We start from the raw sequence: 12840 nt of genomic DNA, 5'->3' as shown, positions 1-12840 counted from the left end.
CGACTGAGCGCTTATCAGGGGTGTCCGATCTTTTGGTTTCCCTGGGCCACATTGGAAGAAGAAGAATTATCTTGGGCTACACATAAAATACACTAACACTAATGATAGCTGATGAGCTAAAAAAATTGCAACAATATCTCATAATGTTTTAAGACAGTTTACGAATTTGCATTGGGCCACATTCAAAGCCAATATGTAACCCGTGGGCTGGACAAGCTTGGCTTAGATAGTGAGAAAGGCTTCCTATGGAGGAAGCATGGCATATGATGGCTCCTTAATAAAAGATCTACAAAACAAAAACAAAGAGAGGGAGATGAGTAAAAGAGCATTCTTCACGGCATAGTGGAAGAATGCTGACATACTTTCAGACGGGTAGAAAGAAGGTTGTCAAGCGTCAAATTGTGAAGTGTAAAGCAATTTGGGAAGGCACAGAAAGTTGGAAGCTAAAATATGTTTTAGAAAGAGTAATCTGACAGAGACACATAAAGTGTCATGAATAAATTAGGGACAGCAGTGAGGACACTACAGCATTAATCCAGGTCTGTAGTGATGAAGGCTGAGCCAGTCCAGCGATAAGAGGAGTGGAATAATTTTAAAGCACTTACTGTGCTTGATGGGTATGGCTGTAGTTTCAGAAATAGTAAAAGCATTTTATAATTATCCAGCCAATGTGTTAAAAGGGAGGTGTAACTGCCATGCTACATTAAAGAAGGAACAAAGCTGTGCAGGGTGAGGATGAGGGGCAATCAGCTCAGCTAGCCAAAACCGCTGTTTCTTCCTGGCTGTCCCATAAAGCAGAAAACAAACATAGCCTCCTTCCACTAACTGTAAGTCCAGAGTTGAGACAAAGAACAGAAAAGTGAGAGTGACTTGTTTTCCTTTTAATCTTAAGACTCGCTGTCCAGAGAGACTGCTTGCAAACACTTTATTCACTTTCATCTACTGCCACCTAGTGTAGATAGAAAATTATTTAATTATGAAAATACAATCTAGTTGCACCATCTGAAATTGAAATTGCTCAAGAAATCTAAATCACATAGAGTCAGCACATGTCATAAAAAAATCCTTGACCTACAAGTTGGGAAACAAGTCCTGATGTGATTAACAGTATTTTACTGCATTGTGGCATAAGTGGCTTCCACGTAAGTTAAATAGAGCCGGAAGTTCTTACTAAGTAAACATTTATAGTCCTTTCCATAAAGAAAATATGCTGAGGGCATGATATAGTTAAATTCTTTGCTAGCTAACTTCCAGGAATACTAACAGTATCTTGTAGCTCCTAATATTTATTAAAGGGAAGGATATGTTAATAATTAGAGTTGCCTTGAAATGAAGTGGGCTGCCTATGAGAGGCCAAGGTCTCCATGGCTGAACAAGGGTGTATAACTGGGACTAATGAATGAGGTAAAGGTTAGCCTGTATGACCTCAAAGGTACCATTCCACATCCCTCTCTGAGGTTCTCTGTGTCCATGAAATTGAGGATTCCACGACCATAAAAGCTCTACTAACAAATTCCATAAGCCTTCACTAGATTACAGGCTTCTGAAGGGCAAATAGTATGCCCATCTTGTTCACTGCTGCATACTCTAAAGCTAGTACAACATCCAGCACACAGATACTTTAATTCTGTTAACAGGATAAAATGTAATGAAGCATTACATCAAAGTGGTCAAAAACACAGAATGGAACCAGGTGCCTGGGTGGAAATTCTAGTGCTGCCACTTACTAACTTAAACATTTAACTAACATACATCTCAATTTCTCATGGGATAATAGTGGCACTTATTGCACTAAGATTTTAGGAATATTAACTTAATTTGTATAAAACACTTAGAACATTCTTTTTTTTTTTTTAAGAACATTCTTATATAACTGTTAGACATTATCCTCATGCAATCTCTGAAGAACATTTACTAAGGCCTGAAACAGTATAAGCATATACCACAGTTAGAAGCAGAATACAAAATGGATAGACAAGTGGTCATTTTAAAAAATCATAATTGGTGATGTTTTCAACCTTATTAGATGATTGAGATTAAAAACCCAATCTCAGACTTAAAGTCTTAAATAGATCACTTGTACTTTTCAACAGTGAATCATGGTCAGGCTATCACAAAATATTATTATATAAATATTTGGTTAAGGTAAAGAACATTTTCCTTCCTGCTAAATATCATACAGAATTTCCTATGCAATTTATATGTTAGGGTAATCTCCAATGGCCATAAAAAACTGAAAGCCATCAGAACATTATTTTACGAAAAAATTCTTTTGAACTAATTGTAATCCCTTCTTACAATATTCTGCAATTCTCCTAGAATAACTATTTTGATGCTTTACTGTCACTAAGACCTATCTCCATCCCTTAGAATAGCTCTACTGTCTTCCCATCAAAATACGTAAGAAGGAAGGGGTCTACTCAGGAGAAAAGTATCAGACACACACACTGAAGGAAAGTCTGGTTTTGTCTAGGGGTAGGACAATGCAATTCAGCTCCTGATAGTCTGAAGATAAAGCCAGCATGAACTAGTGACGTGCTATAGCACAATGTGGGGAGGGTCAAGATACCATGTATAAAAACTGGGCTTCTTTCCCACCAAAAAAGAGAAAGGTGCTGTTCTCACGTTTTTCATTAAGATGGAGTGCCTAGGCCAGGAGTACTATAAAGGATCTGTAGTTAGATAAGTAGGAAGAACACAGGAGGGGGCTATTTCACATAGAGAGAATTTGATATTTCATGCCTTCTTTCATGTGGCCTCCTCCTCTCATTTATTTTAAAAGCAATCTGGCTATCACCTCCTCTTATCCATGTAGAATTAGTAATTTATATATTTAGTCAGCTGGTACCCAAGATCTAAGACTCTGCAGGATTCTCCACCTTCAAACAAGTGAAGCACTTAAGGCTAGCAAATGGGTGGCTTTTGCAAAAGGCCAAACTATTTTACGCAGCAGATTGAGATTATGCAATTCAGATGAGTCTCATAGAAAACATAATACAAATCACAGAAATGTTATCTTGTTTCAAACTCAGAAATAAAACATTCATGGTTACTGCAAACAGAGAAAGTTAGAAAAATTAATCTGTTCACTTAGATACCATTTATTCTATATATTTTAATAAGATCTGTTTCGTTTCCTTAAGTCATTAACACTGATTTCAAAAAAAAGTTTTTCTAGTTTTAAAATATTTCCCAAGTAACTGTATGTAAATTTGCCTAAAGCTTTGAAAAAAATTTAATCTACCAAATTTAGTATTTTGAAAGTAAAGTTTACTAATCATAAATGAACACAGCACAACTTCTATTCTGACGATTCCATTCTAGGTGAAAGTTCTGAAGTAAGCAGTCTTTGGTTTTGTGAGGGAGCCATAGTTATTAATTTGGAGACTTTAAAACACAGTTGGATACTTAGCAATTATTTATTCATAATACTAAAGTTGTCCCCTGTCTAGAAAATTTCATAAACTTGACTTTTTATAAGAGATTTTTAAGGAAAAAAAAAAGGAACAATTACAACAATTGGTTGTTCATATGCAGAATCCTATCACTCTTCTGGCATTTTATATCATAAGGTCTCAAAGTGTTTTACAAAAACAAGTCATGTTTTACACTTAAGCAACCATGCATGCTCACAGATAATCTAAACTGTGTACACAGAGGCTGACTACCTTAAGGTCACACACAAAAAATTCAGTCGCAAGGCTCAGCATTTTGTACAGTGCAACTGAACTCCAATTCTATGATGAAGAAAAGTCAGTGTTTAATAGAATTTTTAAGGGTATATGTGAAAAATTTGTTTGAGAGTGGCTTTGCATGGCCTGGGTCATCCTGACCTGGCAACACAAAACAATCCAGCTGGTTTTATGGCTTTTTGGCTGTACCGTGTTAAGAGCAGAGCCACTTAGGCAACTCCTTGACATTTTAAAGAAAGCCTAGCACTCTGAAATGGACTGGGGCTGACAGTAAATCAGAGAGAAAATGGCTTGAGTCTCTGTGCTGAGGTGAGTGTGGAGTCATAGAAATATTACCTAATTCAAGGAGAAAAAAGCCTTAGGCTCAGCCTACAGTTCTGCCTTCCAACACCCTGGAAAGTGGCCGAATGGGTATTTTCAATCAATCCTGGCCAAGCCACAAAATGACAAAATAAAAAACACTAAGAGTTAATAAAATCAACTTGAATAATACAAGAAAAAAATACTCAAGTTAAATTAAAATATATTTCACATGTATTTTATATGAATTTTTATCACAGGGGATAAGAAATATAAAAACAGAAGCAAAAAATGTGACAACCAAATTAGATTTTTTTAATTCTTAAAGAAATAAAAGAAAAATGATACTACAATAAGTAGTACAAAGAAGTGGTAAAACACAATAATTAATAATTAATAATTTAGAAGAACTGAAAAGATTGTCAGAAGCTGGAAAAGACAAAGATTATAGCCAAGAACTGAAAGTCAACACTACCAAGAAAAAGCAAAGACAGAAATCCCAAGATATGGCTGGATTAAACAAAATCTAGATAACTGTTAAAAAGAAAAAGAACAAAAACTTATACTTAGATTCACAACTGGAGACTAGCAGAAGTGCCTGAGATAACAGAAAAGACTAAGACTATGGAAAACAAAATGAAAGAAGTGATGTGGTAAGGGTACATGGAATCACAGCATGAAAAGTGAACGAGACTACTGTCTGTTGCTGCTCAGGAATAAATCTCAAGAACTCAAAATATCTAACTCTAAAAGCAAAGAGACTGCCAATGATAAAAATTTAGATGGAACAGGTAATTTCTGATGTCAGCTCTTAGAAGAGAAACGGCTGAAGAAGAATCATGCAAAATAAGAACAGGCTAACATCAGCTAAGCAACTAGTAAAGGTAAATCTCTCTTTGAAAACAAAAGAACACTTAAATCCATAACACTGACCTAAGGGAATTTGTCAATAAAAACCTACAGCTAAATAGATAATTATATATGCAAAATATATGCAGGCAATAAAATTGTCTTAATTATTGGATTCAATCACTAAATCTCTTCTTTTACCTGTCCATAAGATTTTCTTTTTTTTGCTATAAAAGAGTTTTAAGATACTTATTTCAATAACCATTATAAAAATTCTTGCCCTCAGCCTTATTCTCATGATAGCCATCACATGACCCCCCTAAACACACCTAGAATATAAAGCTAGTTCAAAGGCCTTAGATTTAATTTCTCATTTCCTATTAGTATCAACACCATTTTTTAGTTTTATGGGCCTTAAAGAAGCAAATATAAAACTTTATTACACACAATAGTAAAAACAACTGACTGTTTATTGCTGTTTTAAGGCAGCACTAGGTTTTATATATAATTCAGTAATTTCAAGCACCTCCTTGACCAAAAGCCTCAAAATGTACACAAAATGTAGGACAAATATGCACAAAATACTCACTTCAACAGTCTCAACTTTTTCCTCATGGGGATGTGGTGTTCTTGGGTAGATATCAAGAAGATGAGGTGGTGAATCAAAATGCAATCTTTTGAGGTTTCTTTTATTAAGACCTTTACAATGCAATTCATCAAAGTTAGTCCTCCATAATAAGACCTATAAAAAAAGTCAATGATGTTGGCAGTTATTGACTTGCGTGTTCAAGTAATAGGGCTGATTTTAAAAACCACAATATATAGAACTGTCCCCCAAAGTAGACAGAAAGGCTAGATACATATTTTAACTATGTTACTATTTCTCAATATCTTTTTTTAAGGTGTGGTGGGGGGAAAGATTTAGCATTTTGAATTGCCTTCTTATCTGTTTAAAATTCATATTAAGAAATCATCTGTTTATCTTAAAATTCTTTTTGGTCAAAGCCTAAAACCATGTTTTTGCCTTGATCATTCACTTCATTCAATAAATCTGGCCATGAATGACTTTTGGTCATTTCAAATAAATGCAGATTTGCTATATAAATGATTTATATTTATCATCCTCAAGAAGCTTAAGATTAGGCAATGATTCAAGCAAAAGTGCTATATACTTTCTGAAAGTGGACATGTATTATAAAATGAGCAAAAGAAAATAACTATTTGAGTTCCCAAAACTTAGAACTGGTTCTGTTTCAGCTAAGAGGTAGCAGACTTTACGGTACTAATTAAAATATAAACTCATTGACAATCATCTTAACATATACAAACTAGCTGGTTGTAAAACTCTTAGCTGAGATCAAGGATTCCTTTACCTTAACCAAATCAAAGAGGGAGCTGAGAGATTTACAAACCTGTGTGTCTGCACCTCCTGATGCAAACAGCTCTCCACCTTTTGAAAATGAAACAGTAAAGACAGGCCCCTAAGAAATAAAGGGAGACAAAGAAAAAAGTACTTGGTAATGCTTTTTCATGGCCAAGAAGACTATGGATATCAATTTCTCATTCTAATTTATGTATACTACTAACGCAGTAAGTCTGATAAAACACATCAGTTGCTAGCAACTAACAGTGACAAAAATAATCAAAGAATCAACCCAGTCATATTAAAACACAAATGATATTAAAAAGTACTAAAAATTAATTTAAAAAATAACCTTTTCCTCCTTTCAAGAAAAGCTTGTACATGTGTAAGTTAATAAGAATTTCTGTTAAGATTTTCTGGCTTTGGACTCTGTATTCAACCAAACACTAGCAAAAACTGAATGATAACTATGTAGGTAATGGGAATAAGGCTATTTACATAAAGTCCATTTCCTGACCAATGGGCTTCACTGAGTTCTCCCTTCATGTAGGCAACCGTAAACTACTAAAACTTTAAAGAGCAGAACACACATAAGAGGAGAGCTGTGACTGATGAAAATCAGTATCACAATTGTGAGAAGGATGAATTGGAGTAAGATGCTTGGTTGGAGGCCAGTTAGAAGTTACTGTGATTATCTAGGTGGAAAGCAATGAAAACCTGAAATTGAGCAATTACTGCGGAGTTGGACAAAACTGCGCATGGTACAGTCACAAGATGCATAGCCTCCAGGTCAATTTTTCAGTCCAGGTAAGAGTAAGTATTTCTTATCTCAAACATATTAACATATTCTGGCCGAGCATGGTGGCTCACGCCTGTAATCCCAGCACTTTTGGAGGCTGAGGTGGGTGGATCACCTAAAGTTGGGAGTTTGAGACAAGCCTAACCAACATGGAGAAACCCCATCTCTACTAAAAATACAAAATTAGCCAGGTGTGATGGCGCATGCCTGTGATTCCAGCTACTCGGGAGGCCGAGGAGGTAGAATCGCTTGAACCTGAGAGGTGGAGGTTGCAGTTAGCCGAGATTGCGCCATTGCTCTGCAGCCTGGGTGACAGACTGAGGCTCAGTCTCAAAAAAAATATTAATATATCCTGTATGTTTTTAATATGTCTTTAAATCTACACAAGGAAAGTTTTAGGGAAAAACATCTTGTATCTTTCCAAGTAGACTATCCCACAGATTCAGGTTATAATATTAACAGCTTCATAAATACCTTCACTTCCAGACTAAAATTCCATCTTCATGTAGTATTTTCCTCCTGAAATACTGTGTTTATCTTTTTTTTTCCCTATTATTTTGTACTTTTTTCATGGATACTTCAATCCTTGGCCACTTTTATTGTTGTGTTTACTCAGCCTAAATCCATGGATATGCATATATTTAGGCTGGTTAGTGTTTATTTCTGCTTTAACCTAACACCACTGCAGAATAAATGATAACGCAAAGCAGGAAACCAGGAAGCACCTGTGAAAAAGAACTTCTCTTCTAGACTGCAAAGCTCATTCTATTTCTAGATATAAACAGCTTATACTTGTTAAAGGAAGTACCTTAAAAAAAAAAAAGAGGATGCATTCTAAAAAGTTCAGAGAAGTTTGAATATTTTCTAGAAGAAGGGAATAGTTTATACACTCAAAAAAATTTAAGTTGGGCACAGTGGCTCACACCTGTAATCTCAGCACTTTGGGAGGCCGAGGCAGGTGGATTACATGAGGTCAGGAGTCCAAAACAAGCCTGGCCAACATGGTGAAACCCTGTCTGTACTGAAAAAAAAAAAAAAAAAATTAGCTGGGTGTGGTAGCACGCGCCTGTACAGGAAGTTGAAACAGAAGAATCGCTTGAACCCAGGTTACAGTGAGCCGAGATCATGCCACTGCACTCCAGCCTGGGTGACAGAGTAAGACTCCATCTCAAAAATAAATAAATAATAAATTTAAAAAATTTATCTATAATGCATTATATGTTGGGGAGGGTACCTTTGCACAGGCTCAATAAAAGCCACCCCTCTTACCTACTTGGTTCTAAACCAATTGAGAAATAAGACAAAGAAGTAAGGCACAGGAGAATCGAAATATCACCTTTCTGTCTAATAAATGCTTGTAAAAAGATAATGTGGCTTTTATATGTAACACATATAGACTTTCTAGAACTGATGCCCAGAATGGGTCACGGCAACACTAGACAAGGGCAGGTCTCCCCACAAGGAATACCAGAGAAAAACAGTGAAGAGAGGCTCACTCCCAAAGGCAGGAGAGTAGAAGATGTTAGACTGTGCTTACCCAATTTCTTTTAAACCCACCAATCAAATCACCAGAAGAAGCAAGGGAGAGGTGTGAGAGGCTGAGTGTCAGAGCTAAGTGGTAACCCCCACATGAAGGAAAGATTTGAAGTAAGGAATCTACTTACCCATCACCATTTACCCAGTCAATCTATACAACATACTGATAAAGACATCAGTAGCGGATTCATTTAATGGCCATTGAAAGATATACATTGATTTTGATAAGAATTACAACAAATAATACTTCTAAGAGTTGCTTCCAGAGGATAAAAGCAGCTGTGGAAGTAAAAAATTTTTATGATAGCAGCAATGTGTAGCTATGTCTGGAAAAATAATAAAGGAGTATAATAAAATGGATAAAAATGTAAAGCATATATTATTTTATATTTTTATATATAAAAGCAAGAATCTGAGTATTAATACCGTATGTCCTTGAAGTGTATAGATGAGCCTTCCTTCTAAGAGGTCCAGAATCTTAAGGGTACCATCTGAAGAAGCTGTGATGAGATAGTTACCCGAAGGATGGAATGATATGCAATTAACTCCACCGCTGTGAACTGATTTGTAGAAAATACAAGCAAAAAATTCAGAGAACAATTCTTACTTTTAAAGACACCCCACTTCCTTATTAGCAATATTAGGCTGCATACAAGAGCACTGTTTCCACAACAACAAAATTCTATATAGCTCACTAAAATGAGTATTTTGGCATCATACAGCATTAAGCTTCTAGTGAGAGCCAGAATAACTTTAAAAATGAGACTGTGTCATGGAAAGGTAATCTTATTGACCACATTACTATAAAGTCTTTGGATATATTGCCAATAAAACCGACAGTTAATTATTACCAGCTCAGATAGGGTATATAATCTAGCCTCAAATTAAAGGTAATACCCAATTAGTGGCTTGGGATTAAAGGAAGAAGAGTCTGGAGATACATTTGAAAAGGGCACAGTCCTGCTATCATTTTTGACAATTTGTTTCCAGACAGCATCCTTCCAACAGGAGGCAGTATAACACAATGATCAAAAGTTAATTTTTCTATGCACTTTGTACACAGGAAGACCTAAGTTGTTCTATTGATTATTTGAGCAAGTTACTTACCCTATTTAAATCTCAATTTCCTTATCTTTAAAATGTGAATAATAATGATATCTCTTAGGAATATTGTGAAGATATGGCACAGTGTCTGCTACATGGTAAACCCTGGATATGCTACTATGTTTAATAATTTGGATTTAATATAAATCAAATATAAACCAAGAAAATTCACGTCTCTTTTAGTTCAATACATAGGCATGGTAGGTAGTTGTTTTCTATCAATTATAACACCTATTTGTGCTCACATAATTCCCTGTGATTCAGGATTCAGAGTCATTTCTATTCCTGACTTCTCGCACAATGCTGATAACCAGAGTTTGAAAATCTTACAGCAACTTCTTTTTCTTTTTAAGTCCTCACAACATTTTTAAGGTCTCTTCACTTTCTGCTTTCCTTGAGCTTCTGAGACTCTGTTGTTGAGGCAGCTAATTATACTATTCTCTAACATGTTCCAAGGCAGCCCATGACCCCAAGTAAGAGAGACAAACCATACCAACAAGGAGAATCAGCCCTTCCCAGAGGAGTCTATTCAGTAACTGATTTTTTTGTTAGGAAAACTGTTACCTTGATAATGTTGTAGTAATTTGTTCACTCTTATGTCCCAGACTTTCACGGTTTGATCAGAACCTGCTGAAGCTATGCATGTACCACTAGGGTTAAAGTCCACAAAATTTGCAAATCTAGGAGGAAAGAATAAGATGACCTAATATTTTAATTTCTTTCTTTCTTTCTTTCTTTTTTTTTTTTTTGAGATAGAGTCTCACTCTTGTCACCCAGGCTGGAGTGCAGTGGCATTATTGGCTCACCACAACCTCCACCTCCCAGGTTCAAGTGATTCTCCCAACACAGCCTCCTGAGTAGCTGGGATTATAGGCATGCACCATCATCCTCGGCTAATTTTTGTATTTTTAGTGGATACATTGTTTCATCATATTGGCCAGGCTGGTCTCGAACTCCTAACCTCAGGTGCTCTGCCTGCCTTGGCCTTCCAAAGTGCTGGGATTATAGGAGTAAGCCACCACACCCAGCCATATTTCAATTTCTTTGCTCTCAATTACTTATTAATTTTTTATTTGTTTTATTTTGAGACCGAATCTCACTATGTCACCCAGGCTGGAGTGCAGTGGCACATTCTTGGCTCACTGCAACCTCTGCCTCTTGGGTTCAAGTGATTCTCCTGCCTCAGCCTCCTGAGTAGCTGGGACTACGGGTGTGTGCCACCACACCCAGCTAATTTTTTGTACTTTTAGTAGAGATGGGGTTTCACCATGTTAGTGAGGATGGTCTCAATCTCCCAACCTCATGATCTGCCCTCCTCAGTCTCCCAAAGTGCTGTGATTACAGGCATAAGCCACCATGCCCGGGCCCCATTTCTTTATTTAAATTGTTATAACCAAATGTCTCCTTAGCAAACTAACCCACAGAAACGCACAGAGAGTGTACTTACCCAATGAAATCTGAGAAATTATTAACACATTGCTTATTTGTGGTATCCCAAATTTTAATAGTTTTATCCTCACTACATGACACAATTAGTCTTCCATCAGGTGAAAATCTAGAAAGAAGAAAGATGTTATATGTGAAAGGCTCTGGAAAGTCACCACCTCACCTCTACACCACAAATAGATCAGGCTGTAAATATTAAATACCAGAGACTGACCACTGTTATCATCCCACCATGCAGTAAAGTCATAGTCTGCAGCCAAGATCTTCATCATGACAAACAATACTGACAGACCATTAAAACATCAAAATATGGTATGTAGACTACACAAGTTTATTTTTCCTTTTAATCTTTTATTAAAATAATTTTGGTTTTATGGCATCTGCTTTAGGGTTTTGATTCAATTCTGTACCCACTCTAAGCCAAGTGCCCTGTATTTTTTTAAAAACTCTCGTCTATTTCTGTCACTTGCCAGTTATCCATATGATCCAAGAGAGAGCCTTTATTACTTATCCTACCAAGCCTGCAGTGAAACTTTTTGTAAGAAAGGAATGGTGTGTTGAGAATTAAAATTAAGTGACATCACCAACAAAAGAACCTAACTTCCCATGCCTGTAACTTCTTGGACTTGGGGAGGCCAGAGAGCTCCAATGGACTGAAAATAGGACAACTCATTTATACAGAACGTAAGTTCCTTCATGGACAACCCTATCATCCACACACCCCATTAAAAAGAAAATGAGAAAAATCTCAGACATCTTGTCTACTGCTTTTATGCTGTCTATTCCTTTAAGATCCTTCCCAAGGTACTTTTTTAATTTTTTGGCCACGATATCTTTTAAATATAAATAGAAGAGCAGAAGACCATAGAGAAAATGAAAACAAATTTTAGACTACTAGAAAACTATGAGTAGTATTTTTATTATTAATATTTTAGCAGTAACAAAAACCAAAAAGACAGATTTAGGTCACAGATTATGTTTCAATTTTATTTGTAGTTTCCCTCTACGCCCAGATCAAGATTACTGTAAGTCATCAATTAAGGGTATGGAATATAATTGAAGATTTTTCTTTTTGTTCTCTTCATACTCCTATTCTTAAGTCTGACCTAAAATTAATTTTTTGTGACAGAAACTTTGCAACTGGAGTTCACAGATTCACACAGAAAAAAGACACACAGAAGCATAATTAAGTTCCATGTAAAATAATATTTAAAATTCAAGAAGGCCAGGCATGGTAGCTCATGCCCGGAATCCCAGCGCTTTGGGAGGCTGAGGCAGGTGGATCACCTGAGGTCAGGAGTTTGAGACCAGCCTGGCCAACATGGTGAAACCCCATTTCTACTAAAATAGCCGGGCATGGTGGCAAGTGCATATAATCCCGGCTATACGGGAGGCTGAGGCAGGAAAATCGCTTGAACCCAGAAGGCAAAGGTTGGAATGAGTGGAGATTGTGCCACTGCACTCCAGCCTAGATGACAGAGCAAGACTGTCTCAGAAAAAAAAAATGTCAAGAAAACAACATTTCAAGGAAAAATTTTCCTTGCTGGGTAGTTTACCCTGATTTTATAGTAAGTAATAATTTATTAATATTTTCTTTTAGAAAATGTGAGAAAGACTGAAATATGAAGGGCAGTATTATAAAAAGGCTCCAAACAGAGGAAGCTCATTGTATACAGACCCTGGGGGAAAAAACTTACTCAGTATCCCACGGATAAACTTTGCACAATAATGATAAAACAAAACTGTCCAGG

General features: G+C 36.3%; 1 protein-coding gene across 17 annotated transcripts in view; it reads right to left on the bottom strand.

Moving 5' to 3' along the window:
* POC1B (POC1 centriolar protein B) overlaps nucleotides 1–12840 on the bottom strand; it is a 221879-nt gene that overhangs the window by 103460 nt on the left and 105579 nt on the right. For all 17 annotated transcript variants that reach the window (XR_001110133.3, XR_001110131.3, XR_001110130.3 and 14 more), the window contains 5 exons: nucleotides 11091–11198; nucleotides 10208–10323; nucleotides 8966–9099; nucleotides 6254–6322; nucleotides 5431–5583 (listed from right to left, as the gene is read on the bottom strand). Coding sequence is in view for 13 of the 17 variants with exons in the window: in XM_012469362.3 (XP_012324785.2) it covers nucleotides 5431–5583; nucleotides 6254–6322; nucleotides 8966–9099; nucleotides 10208–10323; nucleotides 11091–11198 (580 nt within the window). In the remaining 4 variants the exon portion in view is untranslated. The remainder of the gene's footprint in view (nucleotides 1–5430; nucleotides 5584–6253; nucleotides 6323–8965; nucleotides 9100–10207; nucleotides 10324–11090; nucleotides 11199–12840) is intronic.

Source organism: Aotus nancymaae, unplaced genomic scaffold (genome assembly GCF_030222135.1).
Source record: "Aotus nancymaae isolate 86718 unplaced genomic scaffold, 86718_ANA_hifiasm-v0.15.2.pri h1tg000016l, whole genome shotgun sequence".
NCBI lineage: Eukaryota > Metazoa > Chordata > Mammalia > Primates > Aotidae > Aotus > Aotus nancymaae.
This window is presented reverse-complemented; position numbering and strand designations above follow the sequence as displayed.